Here is a 21,137-nt window from a genome sequence, read left to right on the forward strand (position 1 = left end):
TAACTACCAACCACCATGAGCAAAACAGGTAAGGATTCTGGTCATCCAGAAGCTGTTTCTCTAGTAGGGAGAGGTTGTAGATGAGATCACAGGTATGAAACACCTGGGACACTGTAGGTCCTCGCACATAAGCAGTGGTCCTCCAGTGAGGAAACAGATGAAGAAGGACTTTGTATTCTAAGAAGGGTGGTGCAGTCTTGTGATTTTCCAGGGCCTGGCAGGAGAGGCGGATCCTAGGCCTTGAAAGTGGGCTAACCCAAGGTGTAGAGTAAGCTGGCACCTACACACTCTTCCATAAGACAGCAGCAGTCCCTTTCAGCACATTCACTGCCTGGTTTATTGTTCTAAAGGCACAATTTCAAAACCTCTGGGTTTAGAGTGTACACCCACCTGTGGTGGTTTGTTCAGTTCCCAAGAGACAAAGCCATCGTTGTGTAGCTGTGGGGGCCCATGCATCGCTGCATGGTATCCCAGGCTAGTCTTGCGCCACTTCAGACTGGAGGGATTGGGGGACCTCAGCCCTGAGGGTTTCTCTGTTTGGCTGGAGTCTGTGATGGGAGCTCATATTATGTTGACATTTTTATATTTGTTGTAATGGCGGTGTTGTGAAATTGTGCTGGCCTGGTGCTTTAGTGAAATGGGGAAGTGCCCAGCTCTGTTTCCAGACCTGGGGTAGGGGACCTTGTGATCCCTGTTGAGCAAACAGTCTTGCTCTCACGGCTTTTTCCACACTACCAGAGTGCTTGCCTTTGTGGCCGCTGGTACCTGTGTGAGCCCCTCAGTTGTTGTTGTTAAGTGCCGTCGAGTCGGTTTCGACCCATAGCGACCCTGTACAGGGTTTCCGAGGCTTTTTAAAATCTTTACGGGAGCAGAAAGCCTCATCTTTCTCCCACGGAGCAGCTGGTAATTTCGAACTGCTGACCTTGCGGTTTGCAGCCCGATTCGTAACCACTACGCTACCAGAGTCATTAGGACCCAGAGTCATGCTATCAAGCCCTGCTTACTTGCTGTGTGACATTGGGAAAGTCATTCACCTCTAGAAGCTTCAGTTTTCTTGTCTGGAAAAAATAGTACCTCCTTTATAGGTAAGTTGAGGAAAACAAAAGGACTCCATGGAGTCCTAGTGTGGCACTGTAGGATAAACACTGGACTGTTAAACTGAAAGGTTGGCAATTCAAACCCACCAGCTGCTCCTCGGAAACCCTATACAGGGTTGTAATGAGTCAGAACTGACTCGGGTACTTAACAACAACAAAGGCCTCCATTGTTTGTAAAGTGCTCACAATTGCATCTTATATTGTTGCCTTCATGGTAATTAGTTGTTGTTGTTGTTAAGTGAGGTCAAGATGGTTCTGACTCATAGTTACCCTGTATAGGGTTTCCAAGGAGTAGTTGGTGAGCTTGAACTGCTGACCTTGTGATCCAGTGCTTATCCTACAACACCACACAGCTAATATATTAAGAAGGCGCCCTGGTGGTGCAGTGGTGAAGCATGTGACTACTAACTGAAACAAAAGTGCGTTCAAACCCACCAGCCATCCTGCAGGATATAAGCTGTGGTAGTGTGCTTCTATACAGAGTTACAACCTTGGAAACCCTGTGGGGAAGAGCTGCCCTGTCCTGTGGGGTCCCTATGAGTCGGAATCCCCATGAGGGCAATGGATTTGGGGTTTGAACATACTGAGCACTTACTATGTGTCAAGCATTGCTCTGAGACTGTTGTGCAGATGGTGTCATCTCAGTCTCAGAATAACCTGAAGAAGTAGCCGATGCATTTTACAGATGAAGAAACTGAGGTGCACAGACTGTTTTAAGTAACTTACCTAAGATCACTCTGCTGAGAAGTGAGGAACCATGTTTGGAACCTAAGTGGCTTGTTTCTACAAGGTGGTAGCTTCAGCAGTTCACAATAGACATCTGGCAATTGGCATTTTTTATCCTTCACAAGCCGGGAGCAAGGGCAGAACCAGCACATGGGGCGTGCTGGTTGACACAGGTCATACGCACATCCCTAAACAATACATCTAACTTGGTATTCAGTGGCAAAGGAGGAATAAGGACCGTGCCAGAGTAGGTGGTGGTGGTGGTGGTGGTATGTGACATCAAGTGGATTTGGACTCCTAGTAACTCTGTAGGAAAAATTAGACCTGCCCCATAGGCTTTCCTAGGCTGTATTTATGGGAACAGGTCCCCAGGTACTTTCTCCTGAGGACCTGCTCGTGAGTTCATTGAAAACTGCAGACCTTTTGGTTAGCAGCCAAGTGTTTAACCCTTGAACCACTAGGGGTCCTTGCCTGATTGAGAGTAGGATAGCAATCCAGATTCACAATAAGCCTTCACACTCAGTTCACACTAGTCACGTGCTCTGTGTGTGTGTCCACTTAAAATGAAAGCATGCATGAGACAGGAATCTGGAGGTATCTTTGATCATTTCTTTATGCAGGCAATTGTTGTTAGTGTTGTCGAGTCGGTTCCGTCAGACTCAGTAGGCCTGTATAGGGTTTACAAAGAGTGGCTGGTGAGTTTGAACCACTGACCTGTGGTTCAAACCGACCTTGCAGTCCAGTGCTTTATCCCACAGATAACTGCTAATAAAAAGTGATAAACCCATAATTGACTCCTCTCTCTCCCCCATTACTATCTGTTGGTATAAATGTTGTTGTTAAGTGCCATCAAGTTGGTTCTGACTCACAGTGACACTATAGGGTTTCTGAGGATCAGCTGGTGGGTTTGAACTTCTGACCTTGTGATTTGCAGTGCAGTGCTGATCCAACATCGCCATACCAGAAGTCAAAGTTCATGTTAACTATGTTTAAAAACCTATGTCAAGAGCAAGGACTGAGGTTCTGTATGTACTCAGGCAGGATTATAGATCCCATCCTGTATGAGTTCTCTTGGAACCCCGCCGTCTAGCAGCCTCACCTGGCTGGACTCCAACTGAGAGCCACCTAGCTTTCCCCACTGAACCTTGAAACAGCTGAATGGGATGCTGCACAAACTGTTACAGATATTCCTTGAGGGAAACGGTCCTACCCAGGTTCTTGATTGAACTATATTTGCTCTAACTTTACCCCCAGTTTCAACCTGAATGGTTCCTAATGACAATGTAATAGATGCACAGAGATTACTCAGGTGGGCATGTGAGCAGTGCTGAGAGAGGGCTCCTGGGTGCATCTTTGCCAGTGAGGTTTACTGTATCAGGCACCGGTGTGAGAGCTGAGCTGAGAGGGGAGCCTCAGCATTCTTGGAGCTTCTAGTCAGTCCAGGGGGAAGACTGCATTGACAAATATTTAGACAGATGTTAGTTATACTTTTGATAATATAAACCAGGTAGAAACCATGATAGTATAGAACAAGTGGGCCCCACACCATCCAGAGGCTTAGGAGGGGGTGGGGGTGAAGATTGAAGATGCTCAGGAAAGTTTTACCTGAAGTGACCACTAGATTAAGACCTGAAGGCTAAAGAGGAAAATAAGGGAGGACACACAAAACTTTCAACATCAGATGTTAGAATTTTAAAAAACCTGCCAGGCTGGCACTTGTAAAGAGCTGGGAGGACACAATTGCTAGGCAAATGCCACCCATTCTGGGGTTCTCTGAAATGTCGCCTTCTTCCAGAAGCATCTTTCCAAAATCTGACTCCCCCTTCTGTTTGGGGCAGTGGTTTATTCAGAGCCCTTTGCTGGCCCTGAGGTAGAATGTGTCTGTCTACTCTCTCCTTAACTTCTCCTAGGACCAGGAAGGCAGCAATGTCCTGTCACCTCTGGAATCCCAGGACAGAACCCCGAGGCAGGTCAGGTGTGGCCCTTCCTGACACTGGCTGACTGCTGATGTCAAAATGAGGAATCCAAGCCAGCTGGGATTAGACTCTAATGAGGGTGTACATGTTAAAGAACCTTCTCCCCCCGCCCCCTCCAGCTAATATCAACCCTCCCCACCCTGTCTCCAGTGTAAAGGTTTTGTGGATATGTGGTGACACTGGTGGCATAGGTACCCTGTGCTTTCCTAGATACTGAGGATGCATACCAGCTTTACCTTGCTAACAAGTGGTCTGTTAAAAGCAGTCATCAAGTCTGTTATTCCACCTCAGCAAGCTTCTCTGGTGGTGTAGTGGTTAGGAATTGGGCTGCTAACCTCAAGGTCAGCAGTTTGAAACTACCAGCTGTTCTGCAGGAGACAGAGGAGGCGTTCTGCTCCCGTAAAGATTTACAGCCTCAGAAACCCTGTGCAGGGTCACTATGAGTCGGAACCAACTCCGTGTTACTTAACAACAACAACAATAAGCTTATAGGGCCCAGTAGAACAGCCCCAGGGGGTTTCCAAGGCTCCAGTCTTTAGAGAAGCAGACTGCCACATCTTCATCCCATAGCGTGTATGGTGGATTCAGACAGTGGAGTGCTTAGGCACAGTGGCACCAGGGGTCTTTTGATAACAAATAAAAACCAAAGCAAACCTATTGCCATAGTCGATTATTCTGGCTTCTAGGGACCCTATAAAACAGAGTAGACCTGCCAGGCCTTTCTTCCACAGAATGACTGGTAGGTTTTGGTTAGCAGGTCAATACCCAAGTACTGTGTTACTAGAGCTCCTTTGATAATAAATACAGGTGGTTCTAACCTTAGTCAAATACATCGGTTTCTTTTTTTGGTTGTCATTCTAATTGCCAATTACTATCTGTATCTCTTTACAAATCCAATCTTGATCTGTCTTTGGGGTCTTTGGATAATTTTGTTATCCACAAAATTACATGCTGCAATAGTACATATTACTACTTATTTATTATTGTTGTTAGGTGCTGTCAAGTTGATTCTAGTTCATCTCGACCCTGTATAGGGTTTCCGAGGAGTGACCGGTGGGTTTGAAATCCTTACCTTGCAACTCAAACCGACCTTGCGGTCCAGTGCATTATTCTGCAGCGGCCACAGCAGAATTCCACTTATTTGTAAGTTGTACTAAAACTACAAAACCAAGGGTTGTAAGTGTGATTCATCATAGCTCAGATATGTCCTAAGTTAAGGAACTCCTTTTAGTGCATCTCAATTTCTAAAACATCGTGACTCGTGGAATGATCAGTGGCATTCTTTGTGGTGTTTAAGGATGATGCAAACACTAGACTGTTGTCAGATTTTTGTACTTCGGAGTAATCAGGTCTAAACCATTTAATCACACACATACTGTTAGGTCATAGAAATACTACTACTGTGATCACATGAGCAAAGTCGACAATGAGGCTTTTTGACTTGAGGCCAAACAGTAGTCATATGATTAATGAACTGCAGACTACCTCAGATGCTAAATAACCAATCTTTTTTAAACTCCAAGTTGGCATTTCTTTCTAAGAGAGATACATTTTACTTTCTCCTAGAACTACAACCTAGATGCTATCCACTGTCTCTGGATCCACTAGGTCTAGTGGTATATTGGGTTTCTTATTGAAAGTGCTATCCGGCTTCATTAGAGGGTAACTTGCAATATAAGCTTAGTCAGGCTAACACAGTACAATTTTTCTCTTGTTAATTTTGTTATTACAACTAATAATCGGGTTTTTTGTGTTTTTTTTTCACTTTCCTTGATCTGTCAAAATTTCTCCTCTTGGATTTCAGACTGTTTGATCTGGAACAGTGTACAGTAATAGGCAAACAAATGACACACTCCTTGAAATCCTGTCAGGGCTGATAAAGTGAATCAAAACAAATTCACTGTTTAGCTGTCTTTGCCTGCCTTTCCCCCTTTATCTTTTCAAGCCTTTGACAGCAGCTTCTCTCTCACACAGAGCCTGGGGGATGGTTGCACTGAGACGTGGGTTAGATGAGCTGGGGGAGATGAATTCTGTGAGCTAGGGAAGCAACTGTATCCACGGACTCCTCCCATGAAACTAGCTGCCAATGAGTCAGCCCCAACTCATGGCGACCCCGTGCGTATCAGGGGTGAACTGTGCTTTTATAGGGTGGTCCATGGCTATGTTGTTTTTTTCTCCCAGAATTTTATGGCCAGGAACATTCTTCAAAGGCGCCAAAGGGTAGACTGGAACCTCCCCCACCCTTTCAGTTAGTAGCCAGCCTAGTGTGTTAATCATTTGCACTACCAGTATTCCATCTCCTATGTGTGAAATGATTCTAGAACCTTCTTAAAAATTATTTGATGATTTGAGGTAGGAGTGGTGTGATGGTAACTTTAGTCTTTCTTACTGTGAGACTCTTCATCATGTTCCTTTCTATTGAAAGTGCACAAATGCCTGCCTTCCCCATGGCAAGCCAGGATCAAGGGTCACTAGACTTAGGGGGAAAAGTAACAGCGACCCTTGAGTGTTCAAAACTTCAGGAACTGATTGAGAGGCTTTGGAGAGACCACATTCAGTGACTGAGACTTAATCAGACAGAAAGCCCTGTGTGCTTTAACCCCTATTTAAAATCTATCAAATGCACATTGGCCCATTTTTGCTGAGCTGATGAACCTGAAGCCTGTCTTTGATACCGAAGAATGTGGCGAGTATTCTTTCTTTTCTTTTTTTAACAGGTGCTCCTTGATCGAGTGATTTCCATTGTAGGAACTGCTGCAATAGCTAAAAAGGAGATGGCCCTAGATTTCTGTCAAGGCTTAGCCTGTCCTTTAAAAACCTGTAAAAGGGTAAATTGAGAAGTTCTGCTGTGATTCACTGCTTCAAAAAGTTGAGAACTCTGGGTGGTGTGGGGTGTGTGTGTGCGCGCACGCACGTGCGTGTGTGTTGGGGGTGGTGGTAGGGGAGCTCTGGATAATGAATGATTCTTGTTAGATAGGCCTTGATTACTGACAGAGCTTGAACTATGTAGTGATTTATTTTCCCTGCTCCTTCCTCCTTTCAATCAATAAGAGATTTTGGTTTGAGAATTTGCTGAGAACCTACATGATTTAAGTCTCAAGTGTATTCAGTTTCCCAAGGATTTGTTTATTCTCTTTCTGTTCAGCTTAACCCAACAACTCTTACAGTGTCATGTGCCATCCCCAAAGTGAGGGGACTATCAGGATGAAAAGATGGACAAGTCATAGTGTCTACCAAAATCTGGAGGTGGAGGTGATAGCTGTGCCCCTGGCTGAGGTGGTGCCATTATACACATTTTCTAGGCACTCAAAATCGCATGCAGCGGAGGATTGTTGTTGTTAAGTGCCATTGAGTCAGTTCTGACACATAGCGACCCTGTATAGGGTTTCCAAAGAGCGGCTGGTGAGCTTGAACCACCGACCTGGCAGTTCAACTGACTTTGCAGTCCAGCGCATTAACCCACAGCACCACACCAGAACTCTGGTGGAGGGTAGGACCAGGAAACCAAGAATGACTTCCTGGAGGGATGGGCATTTGAACTCCATCTTATAGGGCGGGCAGAGGTAGCAGCAATGGCATCAGGTAGAGGCATTGTGTGCACACACACAGAGATGGGAAATTGTGAGATGTGTCCATTTTCCTGAGGGTAGTATAATTACTGCTGAGCATTTGATATGTGTAGGCAGATTGTCCCATTCAGTCTTCATAAAGCAGACTGGGAAATTTCTTATGTAAAGGGCCCCATACTGAATGTTTGTGGCTTTGCAGACCATAAGGTATCTCTGTCATAAGGACAGGACTCTGCCTCTGTAGCTTGAAAGCAGCAGTAGACAATGAATGGGTGTGGCTTTGTGCTAAGAAAACACTGTTTACAAAAACAGGTGCTCAGCTGGATTTGGTCCCTTCCTTGTTGGCCAGCCTCCTGTCTTAAATTTGGCCTAATCCCATTTTATGGAGGATAACATTGAAGCTCAGAAAGATTGAGGAAATAGAAGTTGACTTGTCAGTTTGAGGACCACCTTAACTCTGTCCTTTTCCAAAGCCATTTACACACACACACACACACACAGAGTGCCCTTTCTGAAAGGTGCTGGGGGCAGAGAGGAGTAGTGAGATTACCTTGACTCAACCTTGTGAAAAGCTGACCTTTAAGTCAGTGGCGGGCAGGCGGGGAATGATTAAAGAGTTTTTGAACGGGTGATAAGATGAGAGTGATGCCCTGGGAACCTTAGTTTGGAAGTGCTGGGTAGGTGGATTAAAGTAGAGAGGAGTTAGATGTTTAAGCAGTTTGGTATAGAGGGGTTCACTTTGGCAGAGCCATTTCTGACAGCCAAGAGGCTTCAAGAAGTTCATAGAAATTTCCAGTATCTTTTCATCCCATTTTTTCCTCCCATGAACTTTTTGAAGCCCCCTCCAATCCTTCGAGAAGGACATCAAGTTTGGTAAAGTAGAGGGTCAGCAAAAAAAAAAGGAAGACCTCGATGAATCAACAGGTCGCAAAAATGGCCTCAAACGTAACAGTTGTAAGGGTCACGCAAGACTAGTTCTGTTAAATGTAGGGTCGCTGTGAGTTGAAACTGACTGGCAGCATTTCTTGTTAGGTGCCATTTAGTCAGTGCCAACTGACAGCGACCCTCTATCAGTAGTCCTGGTGTGGCACTGTAGGAATGCAATGGATTAGTAACCACAAGGTGGGCAGTTCAAACCCACAAGCCGCTCCATGGAAACCCTATACATGGTCACTATGAGTCAGAACCAACTTGATGGCACAAAGTAACAACAGTAGCTTAGAATTTCTGAGGAGCAGCTGGAACTGAACCACTGATCTTCTGGTTAGCAGTCCAGTGCTATCCTACAACATCACACATATATGTTTACATTTCAAGCTGATAGCCTCCATGGCCTCAACACAACACCACATTGTACATGGGTATGTGTGTGTGCATCCATGTGTGTGCATGTACACTTGTTGGAAAAAACTTGAGTAGACTTAGCTTTCTGCTGAATTGTATAGTCTGAAAGAGGCTGGCTTTAGAGATTCATTTATTTAAAAGCACCTTCATCATCTTTGGAGGGAAAGGGATGAGGCACCAGCATCACCTCCCACTCGGCAGTGTCTGTGTCCTTGTCTGTGTCCCATTCTAATCTCATAGGGCTTTAAACTTCAGAATGTTTTCATGGTCCCTCAGAAGTGGTTGGTGGGAAACGCCGCTAGCCAGGGTTTCAGAGAACAGTGTGGATGTTAACCAGTATTAGTTGCTATCGAATCAACTCTGACTCAAGCTGCCATCATGAGTATTAGAGTAGAACTGTGCTCCATAGAGTTTTCGATGGCCGATGTTTCAGAAGTAGATTGCCAGACCTTTCTTCCTAGGTACAGCTAACACATGAAGTGTTTGCCCCACCCAGGGAGTCCATTGTGGGTTGTGGTGGTGGTGTTAGCTGCTGTTGAGTCAGTCCAGACTTGTGCTTACTCCATCCACAGTGGAACAAATACTGTCTAGTCTTGCTCCATCTCTATGAATGGTTGTAGATAGGACTGTTAGGTTATCTGTGGGGTTTCATTGGCTGCATTTAGAAGTAGTTTCTTAGTCCACCTTTCTTCTTAATCCATCTTAGTCTGGAAGCTTTACTCAAATGCTGTCTAATAAAGCCCCACCCAAAAGTGAGGCTGACCTTTCAGAAATTCTTAAATTTTCTTTTTCTTCAGAAATACTTAAAACTGGTTGTCATTGATTTTGACTCTGACTCATGACTAGCTTATATTTGTTAGAGTAGAACTGTGCTTTGTAGGGCTCGCAGTAACCAGTGTACAACAACAGACCACCAGGCCTTTCTTCTGAGGGTCCTCTGGATAGACTGAACCTCCAGCTTTATTGTTAGGACCACTCAGGACTCCACTGCTCTGTGAACTACATGAAGTTCTTCTCAGAGCAGCCTTACTGATGGAGAGATGCAATAATGTATGTAATCTGGCAGAAATGTCATGTTGATTAAGGACCCATGCTGGCACAGTGGTTAAGCACTGGGTTGCTAACTGAAAAGCTGGAAGTTCAAATCTACCAGTCACTCCTGGGGAGAAAGATGGTACAGTCTGTTTCCATAAAGATTTATAGGTTTGAAAACCCTATAGGGCAGTTCTGCTCCATCTTCTAGGATCGCCATGAGTCCGAATTGACTCTCTGGTAATGGGTTTGGCTTGGTTGGTCATAAACCTGCTGGTTCTAAAGCAAAGGGGCTTCAAAAAATTTGTGGGAAAATTCCATTATCTTCTCTAACTCCATTTTTCCATGAATGTTTTGAAGCTCCCTCCTATTCCCTAAGAGGTCTGCTTTCTTCTTCCCATTGGTGACCCTGCCTCGCCTTCCTGGAGGCTGTGCACACCAGTGTTGTGCTTAAAGATGTTGGAATTTGCTGGGCTTTGTTCACAGAATCCCAACAGTGGAAATGATGCTTGGCTTTTAAATTAAACAAATTAAACTGGAGATTATTGTATGGCTATAAATAACTGCACTCACACAAGAGTAATTGAAGGGGCAAAGCTGTGTCTTAGTACTTTACTTCTTTACAAGGAACCATGGCTCCTGAGAACTCGGCTCACTCAATAGCTCTTCGTACTCTGAAACAGCCCATTAAGAGATGCCTGTTGGGGGGTAACTTCCCCATACGTTTTCTCAATAAAGAGAAAAAGATGAGAAGGGGCCAGGGGATTTAGCAGGCATTTTGAGCTACAGCCTCTCAAAGCAGCCCAGAGCAGACTGTTTAGTTCTATGTCCCCTGCTCCATTCAGGCCTTTGCATGTTTTGAAGCTTTCTTTAGCTTTCCCTGAGCCTTGTGGCAGGCCTCTCTATAGGCTAGAGCCCAGCTCTACTAAGCTGAATGCCCGCCCGGCACAATGCACTGAATGTTAATGGTGTTGGCTGGCCCGACAACTCACAGGCGTGACAGCCAGCGGCTGCCGCTCTGGTCCAGGCAGCTGCCTGAGACCCAGACATGGAGTCCCGCTGCGTTCCTAACGTTGCCCGTTTGCTTCCTTGCAGATCTACACGGACTGGGCCAATCATTATCTAGCCAAATCAGGCCACAAACGTCTCATCAAAGATCTCCAACAAGATGTGACAGATGGCGTCCTCCTGGCTCAGATCATCCAGGTTGTGGGTAAGAACAGATTTTAAATATTGGGAACTGGGGAGTTACAGTGGAAACCAGTCCAGGCCGGGTTGAATGGGATGAAGGGGCGGGAAACACTGAAATCTAAGAAGTAAGCAGGGTTTCTGTCACATGTGTTGACAATTTATTTTCCTAGATTGTTTTGTGCTCAGGGAGTGTGTGTACCAGCTCAGTTTTTCTGATAAGATCACACACAAGTATTCATAGAGCGACCTCATCTTGATCCTCTCAGAAGCAAGCCTCACCAGAGGGACATACTGATGGTTTCAGGGGAAAGATATCTTTGCCCCTCTTCTTGCATCATACTAACTTTCTGTGTCTCTCCCCCCACCCCCAATATTTTATGGATTACAATGGAAATATTTCCAAAAAATAAAACAAATTAAACACAGAGCAGGTTTAGTTCTGTTTAGTTCAAATTGAGTCTGAGAAATCAAAGGATTCAGCTCTAAGAGGGGAGGTTCTAGAAAGGGGGGGGAGCTGTGGAGTTTCTAATGCCTTGGTGTGTGCTGGGGAGCAAGCGCTTACCCTGAGCGCCACTCAGGTGGGTGGGCAGCTGGCCATCTCTTTGCCTTGGGCCTTGGGAAGTGCCCTAGTAGCCCCACTGGACAGAACAGAGCAGACCAAGGAGGCGGGAGGTCAATTAGGCGTCATTAGGCTGATTGCTCTTGTTGGCAGCTGCGTTAGCTGACTTATACCAAGGAAGAAGGCACAGGGAAACAGATGCCCCAGGCCCTACAGTAATGTTGTGGAAAAGTTGTGTAAGTGTGAGAAGCGGTCTTCACGGCTCAGATCTCTGGAGATTTGAAACCTGAAAACACAGGTTGGCTTCAGTACAATATTGGGACTGCCGATCCTACTCAAAGAGATAGACACGTCCATGCAAACCTAAGATTGATTTTTTTTTTTTTAAAGTCTAACTTCTATTGACCTTCTTCTCTTCTCCTCAAACTCCCCGCCCCCACTCCTTTTGCTTATCACATGCTGAGTGGCTTAAAACCACATACATCAGTTCTCTCTCAGTTTCTGAGTCAGGTGTGATCTAGCTAGATGTGCCCCTTCAGGTTACCATTAAGGCCTCAATCCCAGAGGTTCCACTAGGGAAGAAGTCTCCCCAGACCTTCTCAGATTGTTGGTGGGATTCAGCTTCCTGCAGGTGTAGGACTGAGGACTCTGACTTGGTGACTAAAGGCCACCTCAGCTCTGAGAGGCCACTCTCACCTCCAAGTAGGCCTTGGAACGGAGCACTTCATCAAAGCCAGCAAAAGAGAACACATTCAGAACAAGTCTGCTAGCAAGATGTTGCTGTTGTTAAGTGCCCTAGAGTTCATTCCAGCTCATAGCCACCCTAGATAGGGTTTTTGAGTAGTGGCTGGTGAGTTTGACTTTGCAGTCTAAACCTACCTTACAGTCCAATGCTTATCCTGCAGTGCCACATCAGGAATTCCATTAGTATATATATGGTGGTGGTGGGAGTGGCATGCCTTCGAGTCGGTTCTGACTCATAGTGACCCTATATTGGATTTTTGAGGCTGTAAAGCTTTACAGGAGCAGAAGTCTCATCTTTCTCCCACAGAACAGCTAGTAGTTTTGAACTGCTGACCTTGAGGTTAGCAGCCTGACTCGTAACCAACCACTATGCTACCAGCACTCCGTATGTATATGGTAAAGGTAATAAACTGTGATTTTCAGGGTGATATTGTATCACGGAATGCTGATGATCGTATTCCATTCATCCCCATTATCTTACTCTATTGCTTAGAAGCAAGTCACAGGTCACATCCCATGTAAAGGGAGGAGATCATACAAGGGCATGGACACAGAACATGAGGACCATTAGGGGTCAGCTTGAAGCTTGTCAGTCCCACTACTCTTCTTACTTTTCCTCCTGGTCTTCCTCCTCATCATTACTCCTACTAAGCTATTTAAAGTTTTCTCTCTTTTGAAAATAACAGTAAGTTTCTGTCATTTAATTTCCCTAAGAGTCCTATGGAGTAGGTTGTAGTAGCTCCATTGCCCAGAGGAAGAAACTGGGTAGCCCATTGTCACATGACTAGTCTGCTTCTAAAACTTCAGTGTTTGTCTGATGCAATATATCACCTCTCCATCTAGAGCACGGGTGGGGAACCTTTTTGTTCTGTCAGGGGCCATTTGAATATTTATAACATCATCTGCAGGCCACACAAAAGAATCAATTCAAAAATTAGCCTGCTAGTGGTGCTACTGGTTAATATGCTGGACTGCAAGGTCGATTTGAACTGAGAGGCCATCAATTCAAGCTCACCAGCCGCTCCTCGGAAACCCTATTTTACAGGGTCACTATGAGTCCTTAACGACTGGAGGGCACTTAACAACACCAACAACATCTGCATTGATATGGCAGGATATCCGTGATATATAAGTAAATACAAAAGAATTCTCAGGATAATGTGTGTTGTATAATTATACTTAGGCATTGTGGATTAATGCGCCAGACTGCAAAGACATTTGAACTGCAAAGTCAGTGGTTCAAGCTCACCAGCTGCTCCTTGGAAACCCTGTACAGGGTTGGTATGGGTCGGAACCGACTTGACTGCACTTAACAACAACAACATAACCTTAGGGTAGAGATAGGTGGCTGTAGAGGATTAGCACTGGACTGAGAACCACAGACTTGGCAGTTGAAGCCCAGTAGTCATTCCATAGGAGACAGATGAGGCTTTCTGCTCTCATAAACATTTATAGCTTTGGAAGCCCTATACAGGTTCCATATGAATCAGAATCAATGTGATGGCACTTAACAACATACCATGGGATGCTAACCACATGGTAGGCAATTCAAACCCACGAGTCACTCCCTTGGAGAAGAGCGAGACTTTCTGGTCCCACAGAGATTTACAGCCTTGGAAACCATATTCAGGGTCCATGTGTGTCAGGAGCTACTTGATGGAAGTAAGTGAATGAGTTGAACACTATTAAAGGGAATGTAACATCCAGTAGGAGTCCTGGTGTGGTGCTGCAAGTTAATGCGCTGGACTGCAAGGTCACTTTGACCTGAGTCAGAGCCAACTTGCCGGTACAACAGGGAGCAAAAAACCCTTTATATTTAAACTGTAAACATTGATTACTGGAGTAGAGAGAATTGAGTTTTGTTTTTTTGAAAGGTTTGGAGAATTTTTCTTTCTCCTTCTATAGTTATATAGTATTGGACATGTATTGCTTTTTGTGACTCAAATAAAGAAAATCCAATAAAATAATGTTTAGAAACTTGCAAAAAAAAAAAGCCACTATAGATGATCAAATATATAACTAACTCACCCCTAACGTGATGGCTGGCACTGTGGTTGCCTTGGCAGGGCCAGACCAAATAACTCCTGATCTAGAAACACTGAACCCAGCATAAGGCTCTGTGACTCCGTTTACTTGAATTCGGTAACCATTTACTGAACGCCAACTATGTGCCAGACGTTGCACTCCTTACTAAGAATAAAGAAACGATTGTGTGAGGCTCAGAGCCTTAGAAGAAGGAATTCCATCTTCCTGGCAGGGTCTTCATAGAAGTGGAGACTCACACCTGAGCTGGGCTTTGAACCCAGGTTTCAGCACAGGCAGCAAGACAGCAGGTGCAGGAAGGATCATACTAAGACCTTGCTCTCATCCCAACTCCATCCCTCCCAGGAGTGTTGCTTAATCTTTGCTGACTCTATTTCCCCATCTTTAAAACAAAGACAGTTGTACCTCCTTTGTCTGATCTTGTGGCAGTCTTATAAAAGGCAAGTTAGGATGGATATGAACTACGTTTGGAAACTATGAAGTATTTCTGGATAACACTTGGTAACACCTGCCGAAAAGAGTATGTAGGAATAGAGAAGACTGATGAGGCCTCTGTATCAGTGTCAAAGTGTGTGGTGATACATTAGTCATATCTGTCGTGGGCTCAGAAGAAGTAAACGGTAGCATGCATATTGTGAATTTACTAAATATGGTGCTACAAAGATATATAGACAGCATGGTGTGTACTCATTGCTCAGAAAGATGCTTTCCTAAGTCCATTCAGATGAGATGAGTCTCCTAGACTGTGACTCCTCTGACCCCGAGCTGCTGAACCACCAGTCCACAGGCTCAAGTTAGTACCAGGAAGCCAGGCCTGCCTGCAGGCCACCAAGTCACTTTCCCTCAGCCCTCCAGGAGTGGTTCACTCTGACCAGTGACTCCCAGGAAAGGCCAATTGTTAGCATGCACTGGGCTACCCTGACTTCCCAGGCTGCACTGCTGCTCTGTGTGGGGGGAGCAGAGGCTAGCAGATAGGGACTTAAGAAGGCCAGTAAGCATTGTCATCTCTTGCATAACTTTCTTTTTTAGGTAGCGTAGTGGTTACGAATTGGGCTGCTTACCTCAGGGTCAGCAGTTCGAAACTACCAGCTGTTCCACGGGAGAAAGATGGGGCTTTCTGCTCCTGTAAAGATTTACAGCCTTGGAAACCCTGTACAGGGTCGCTGTGAGTCAGAACCGACTCCACAGCACACAACAACGACAACTAGGAGATTAAGAACAGGTCATCTTAAAGTGTCTTGTCAATATAAAGAGAAGGAGGGCAGTATTTTCTGACCAAGATGATTAGCTATTGACTAACCAGTTGTACTCTTCTCTTTTGAAGTCTGTTCTTCCCCCACATGTGTGTCCATTAAAAGAAAATGCAAAAAAAAAGTATAGCTGCATTTCTATATGTATTTCATGTGTGTACATGTGAATACATGTGTGTGTATAGATATGCTGCAGGAATTATATATTTGTGTATATGTTGTGCTGTTAGATGTTCTGACTGTCGGTTCTGACAGTAGCAACCGTACGTACAGCAGAATGAGACACTGCCCAGTCAGGGGCCACCTTTACAGTCCTTACTATATATGAGTCCATTGTCACAGCCACAGAGTCAGTCCATCTCATTGAGGATCTTCAACTGTGTTGCTGACCCTTCACTTTGCCAAGTATGATGTCCTTCTTTAGCAACTTGTCCTTCCTGATAACTTATCTAAAGTGAGTGAGATGAAGTCTCCCCTTGGTTGCTTCTAAGGAGCATTCTGGCTGTGCTTCTTCCAAGACAGATTTGCTCTTACACATACGTACACATACATATATAATTTCCCATCAGTATATGTATGGTCACACATTTGTCTGTTCTCACAAATGCATGCATACACTCACATATACATACATATAGAACTTTCCCGGTTGGAGCCCCTGGCAGCATCACCTTACACTGGACAGAATTAGAGTGGTGGCTATATGAGCTCCTACTCAGTCTTGAAAAGTCTGTTTCTCAATGATGCCTTTTCTCTCTGCCAACCAAAGCTGGAGGGATCCTTCTCTATCCCTTCTCTGGCTGCCATCTTAGCAGTTGGTCCTCCTGGGTCTGAACTGACTTCCTTTCTGGGTTCACACCATTTAGTCAGGTGCCTGGCGGGCAGGAATGTTCAGAAAAAGTTGAGAGGATTAGGGTCAAGAATTTCATTTTACTGCAGCCTCTGCTTTTGCAAGCCTGGGTTGGGTTGTTCCAACAGGTGGTCGAGTTGTTACTCCTCCTTGGTATTTAGTAGTCCTCTAAATATTCCTCTCAACCCCGTGTCACACCCTGCACTCCAGGATTGTGCTGCAGTTCTCAACTGTCAGGTTTTGTAGAGATCTTGAAAAGCCTCAGCTGAGGCATGGCTTTTTTCTATGAAAAACAATCAAGTCTCTACCTAAGTACCTCTTGCGATGGGCAGCTCTTTCTAAAGATGGAAGATTAGGATCTGTCAAAAGGTCTTGTTTCATATAGGCAAATTCAGCCCCTCTAGTAATGTCGGTGGTTCAAGCTCACCATCTGCTCCTCGAAAACCCTATGCAGGGTCACTATGGGTCAGAACCGACTTGATGGCACTTCATAACAACGACAAGTAATGTCTTGGAGTCCTGGCTTGTGGCGCTGTTGATTAATGCCCTGGACTGCAAAATTAGTTTGAACTGCAAGGTCAGTGGTTCAAGCTCACCAGCCACTCCTAGGAAACTCTATACAAGGTCACTATGGGTCGAAATCCACTTGATGGCACTTAACAAGTAATGTCTTCCTATTACTACTACTACCCTTTTGTGCTACAAACAATAATCTAATCAAGGACAGTTATATCATCCAGAAAACTGATGATTGTCATGGATCATATCTGTTGAATACAATAAGAATCCACTAGTCCATATTGATCATTGTTGTTGGTTGGTTATAGATAGGTAAATAAATAAATAGATATATCAACCAAGGAAAGGGGACCTTACCCGTACAGGAAGAACAATAGGAGATACATGTGGGAAAAGTGCAAACATGATGGTAAAAGCTAGTGTTGTTGGAGCTGAAGTGCCGTCACGTCAGTTCCGACTCATAGAGACCCTGTATAAGGTTTCTGAGGAGCAGCTGGTGGGTTTGAACCGCCAACCTTGCTGTCCAGTGCTTTATCCTGCAGCGCCACACTTAGTCACTACTAAACTAGACACAATTTATGCAACAGACTATTCCACTGGGAAATGTAACAGTGCTTAAACATAATAGGAAATTATTTTTGTGGAATATAAATCAACTGCTCCTTAGAAACTCTATACAGGGTCACCATACAGCTGCAGGAGTCCTGGTTTGGCACTGGGTTAATGCATTGGACTACAAGGGTGGTTTGAACCACAAGGTCAGTGGTTCAAGCTCACTAGAGGTTCCTTGGAAACCCTATACAGGATCACTATGGGTTGGAACCAACTTGACGACACTTAACAGTAATAACACCAATATACAGCTGCAGGGGAAAACAGGGGAGAATCCAAACAACACCTTGACCAAGTGATAAAAATTACATCGCAGGTAGGTGCTAGGGACTTCCAGATATGATTTCCTGAGAAGAGTACAGCATCACATATTTCTAAATAAGAAGTTGGAAAGAACACATGTAAAGGAAGGCCTGTGAGATTCAGAGATAGTGAGGTGTCCCCTCTGAGTCCACTGTTTTCAGGCCTGGGAAGAGCAAAGCACACCATGCCTGAGGAGCGGTGCTGTGAGACAAACCCCACGCTGGAGTAAAAGTTGGTGAGGGGATGGGAGTGAGGAAAGGGTTCCTTGAAGAAATTACCTGAAGCCAAGAGCTGAAGCTGACAGAGTTAGCTAGGTGAAGCATATAGGGGTCAGGAAGGGCATTCCTGGAGAAGGAAGCAGCCTGCAGAATGATTGGAGGATAGAAAGTCATAGGATCAGTAAGGCAAAATAAAGTAGGGTCACAAAGTACTTGATCGTGAACCCTGGCATTTCACCTCAGAACACGGGTCAATAGTTGCAGAATTGACTTTCAAGCTGCAGAGTAACATGATCAGATGTGTGACTCCATGGGAAACCTGGACTACTTTTCCCGTGGGCTTACGACCCATGTGTCATGTACATTACATGGCTACATTGCATTACATGGGTAAGTCATGGACATTTCAAATAGTTTTTCTCTCTCTTTCCATTGGCAGGGTATCAACTGCCAGAGGGGTTAAGTGAATAGATGCATGGGCTGTTGAAATACTCCCAACACTTCACAAGTAAGGAACTTGATGCCACTGTTTTGTTGTTAAGTGCCTTGTGGTTGGCAGACCAGAGCTTATCCTACAGCACCATGCAAGGATTCCTTAATGCCACTATTTGTATTTGAAAAGTGGTTAGCACATTGAAGCTAGGAATGTTTTGAACACTCTGAGACAAATTATCAGTGTCACTTAGTGATACCGATAGTAATTCAAAGTTGAAGACGTTGGAAACAAATGCCTTCACTGCCTTCACTATGTGCTGTTGGGCTCAAACCCCAAACCTCATAACCTAAGTTAATCAATTTAATCCCTCAAAACCAGTTCTTCCTTTTTACCAGCACAGTCTGGGCTGCTATTATCATATAAATGTTCATGACAACCATAGAAATTCTTGCAAATCTAAGTAAAGGAGAAATATTTGAATTAGGTGAAACTGGAAACTTTGAGGCCCTAAGCTTGTGGAGTGGAGCTACTGATGGATTTGAATGGCTGACCTTGTAGTTAGCAGCCCAATGCGAAACCCACTATGCCACCAGGGCTCCTTAACTGAGTTTGCAGTGAGGTATATTGAGGTTCCAAGTGCTTTAAAATGCTGAGACACTTCGATTGTTTCAACTTTTTCAGAGTTTTTACTGTCTTTTCATTTCCCACTATGGAAGTTTTAAGCAACAAATGCATTCAACTCTGATGTGACATATTTTTCTAGAGTTCAATTTTGTAAACACTTATATTGTTCTAGGAATGCAGGTGTGAAAAATGATACCTCCTGGTCTGCAAGATTCTCACAGTATAGTTGGGAAAGACAAGAAAAGAAAAAGAGAGTTAAATAGGTGATTACATGTGGAATCGAGCTCCATACAGGATGCAGTGAGGCCAAGTCTGATAGGGTGATCCTTCTGGGTTGGGGAGTTGGAGAGGGAGTTGTTCTGACTTTGGGCCCAGTCAGTAGATTGATCTCTTCCCAGGCATGTAGTCTTTGTTGTTGTTAGTACTGTCCAGTGGCTCCAACTCATAGCAGCCCTGTATGTGTTTGCTGGAACAGAAAGCCTCATCTTTCTCCTGCAGAGAGGTTGGTGGGCTCAAGCCACTGACCTGGTTCACAATACAGTGCTTTTTGTCTCCCATTGACTCATTTTAAATGTTATAAAATGGTAGCATTAGGCTTATTGTTGTTAGGTGCTGTGGAGTCAGTTCTGACTCATAGCTACCCTGTATAGGGTTTCCAAGGAGCTGCTGTGATTCTTGAACCACCGACTTTGTGATTCAAACTGACCTTGGACTCCAGGGCATTAACCCACAGCACCACACCAGGACTCCATTAGGCTTATAGGAGTTGTGATATTTGAATTTAGGAGCACCTGGCAATATGTTAGGTACAATGTCATGGAAAGAACTAGTTAATAGAAAAATAATTAGTCCATGTCCTTTGGTTCCATTTATCTAGATGGCATACAGAGAATCTTTAAAGTTCCCCAAATGACTTATTAAGATCACAGTTACCCATCCTTCACTGTAATGAGGACTAATGACCTACTGCCCAGCTGAGTATTGATCAGAATCCTATGACTTATGGTTCTGACTGCCATGGGTATCCAATTGGAAAACACCTTGAATGGCCTTGATGTAAAAAACCGTGTGTTTATTCTCAAAGGTTGACTGTCAGAACCCAAGGTCAGAGTTCATGCCTGCTATATTTCCTGTATATGAAGGAGTGCATTTGTTTCTTTCGTCTTCATATCCACATCAGTGTTCACAATTGAAGGAAGGCAACTGCCTCAAAATAAGCAGTAAAATCTTCATTCTTTGAAATGTTCTGAATACTCACTCCTCAGTACCATTCAGCAAATATAGAAGGGCTTCAAAATATGTATTTGAAAATGGAATGAAAAGATGATGGAATTTCCCCCCTGAACTTTTTGAAGCTACCTAGTATTTATCGGGTGTCCTGGTGTGGTGCTGGACTGCAAAGTCATTTTGAACTTCAAGGTTGGCGGTTCAATCACCAGTCGCTCCTCGGAAACCCTATACAGGGTCGCTATGGGTCGAAACCAACTTGATAGCACTTAACAACGACAACAATAACAGTATTTATTGAGCACCTACTGTGTGCCATGCACTATCCTATGCTCTCAGGTTACAATATAAAGCAAATAAAAACCTGTCTTTGCAAAGTTTACATACTAGGAATATATTTTGACTAATTTTACAAAGGGGCTTCAAAATGTTTATGACAAAATTTCATTTTTCCATGAACTTTTTAAAGTATTTTCTGGTGAATTTAAGAACACATATCCATGAGTCATTCCATCCATCTTTTGTGTACTTACAAAAAGGCTTTAACATACTTTGGGGGGCCATTGAGTTAGTACGGACTCATAGCGACCTTAAGCACAGCAAAACAAAACACTGCCCGATCCTGGGCCAACCTCACTACGATTGTCACACTTGAGTCCATCGATGTTGCCGCTTGGCCAATCCATCTCGTTGGGGGTCTTCCTCTTTTTCTCTGACCCTCCACCTTACCAAACATAATGTCCTTCTCAGTGACTGGTCCCTTCTGACAATATATCCAAAGTATGAGAGATGAAGTTTGGCCTTCTTGACCTCCAAG

At 44.3% G+C, this 21,137-nt stretch overlaps 1 protein-coding gene across 2 annotated transcripts in view; it reads left to right on the plus strand.

Annotated features, from left to right (window-relative positions):
• Positions 1 to 21,137, plus strand: part of NAV2 (neuron navigator 2) — a 499,999-nt gene that overhangs the window by 149,371 nt on the left and 329,491 nt on the right. For both annotated transcript variants that reach the window (XM_006865814.1, XM_006865815.1), the window contains exon 2: positions 10,840 to 10,957. In XM_006865814.1, the coding sequence (XP_006865876.1) occupies positions 10,840 to 10,957 (118 nt within the window). The remainder of the gene's footprint in view (positions 1 to 10,839; positions 10,958 to 21,137) is intronic.

The sequence above is a fragment of the Chrysochloris asiatica genome, unplaced genomic scaffold, assembly GCF_000296735.1.
Source record: "Chrysochloris asiatica unplaced genomic scaffold, ChrAsi1.0 scaffold00083, whole genome shotgun sequence".
Taxonomy (NCBI): domain Eukaryota; kingdom Metazoa; phylum Chordata; class Mammalia; order Afrosoricida; family Chrysochloridae; genus Chrysochloris; species Chrysochloris asiatica.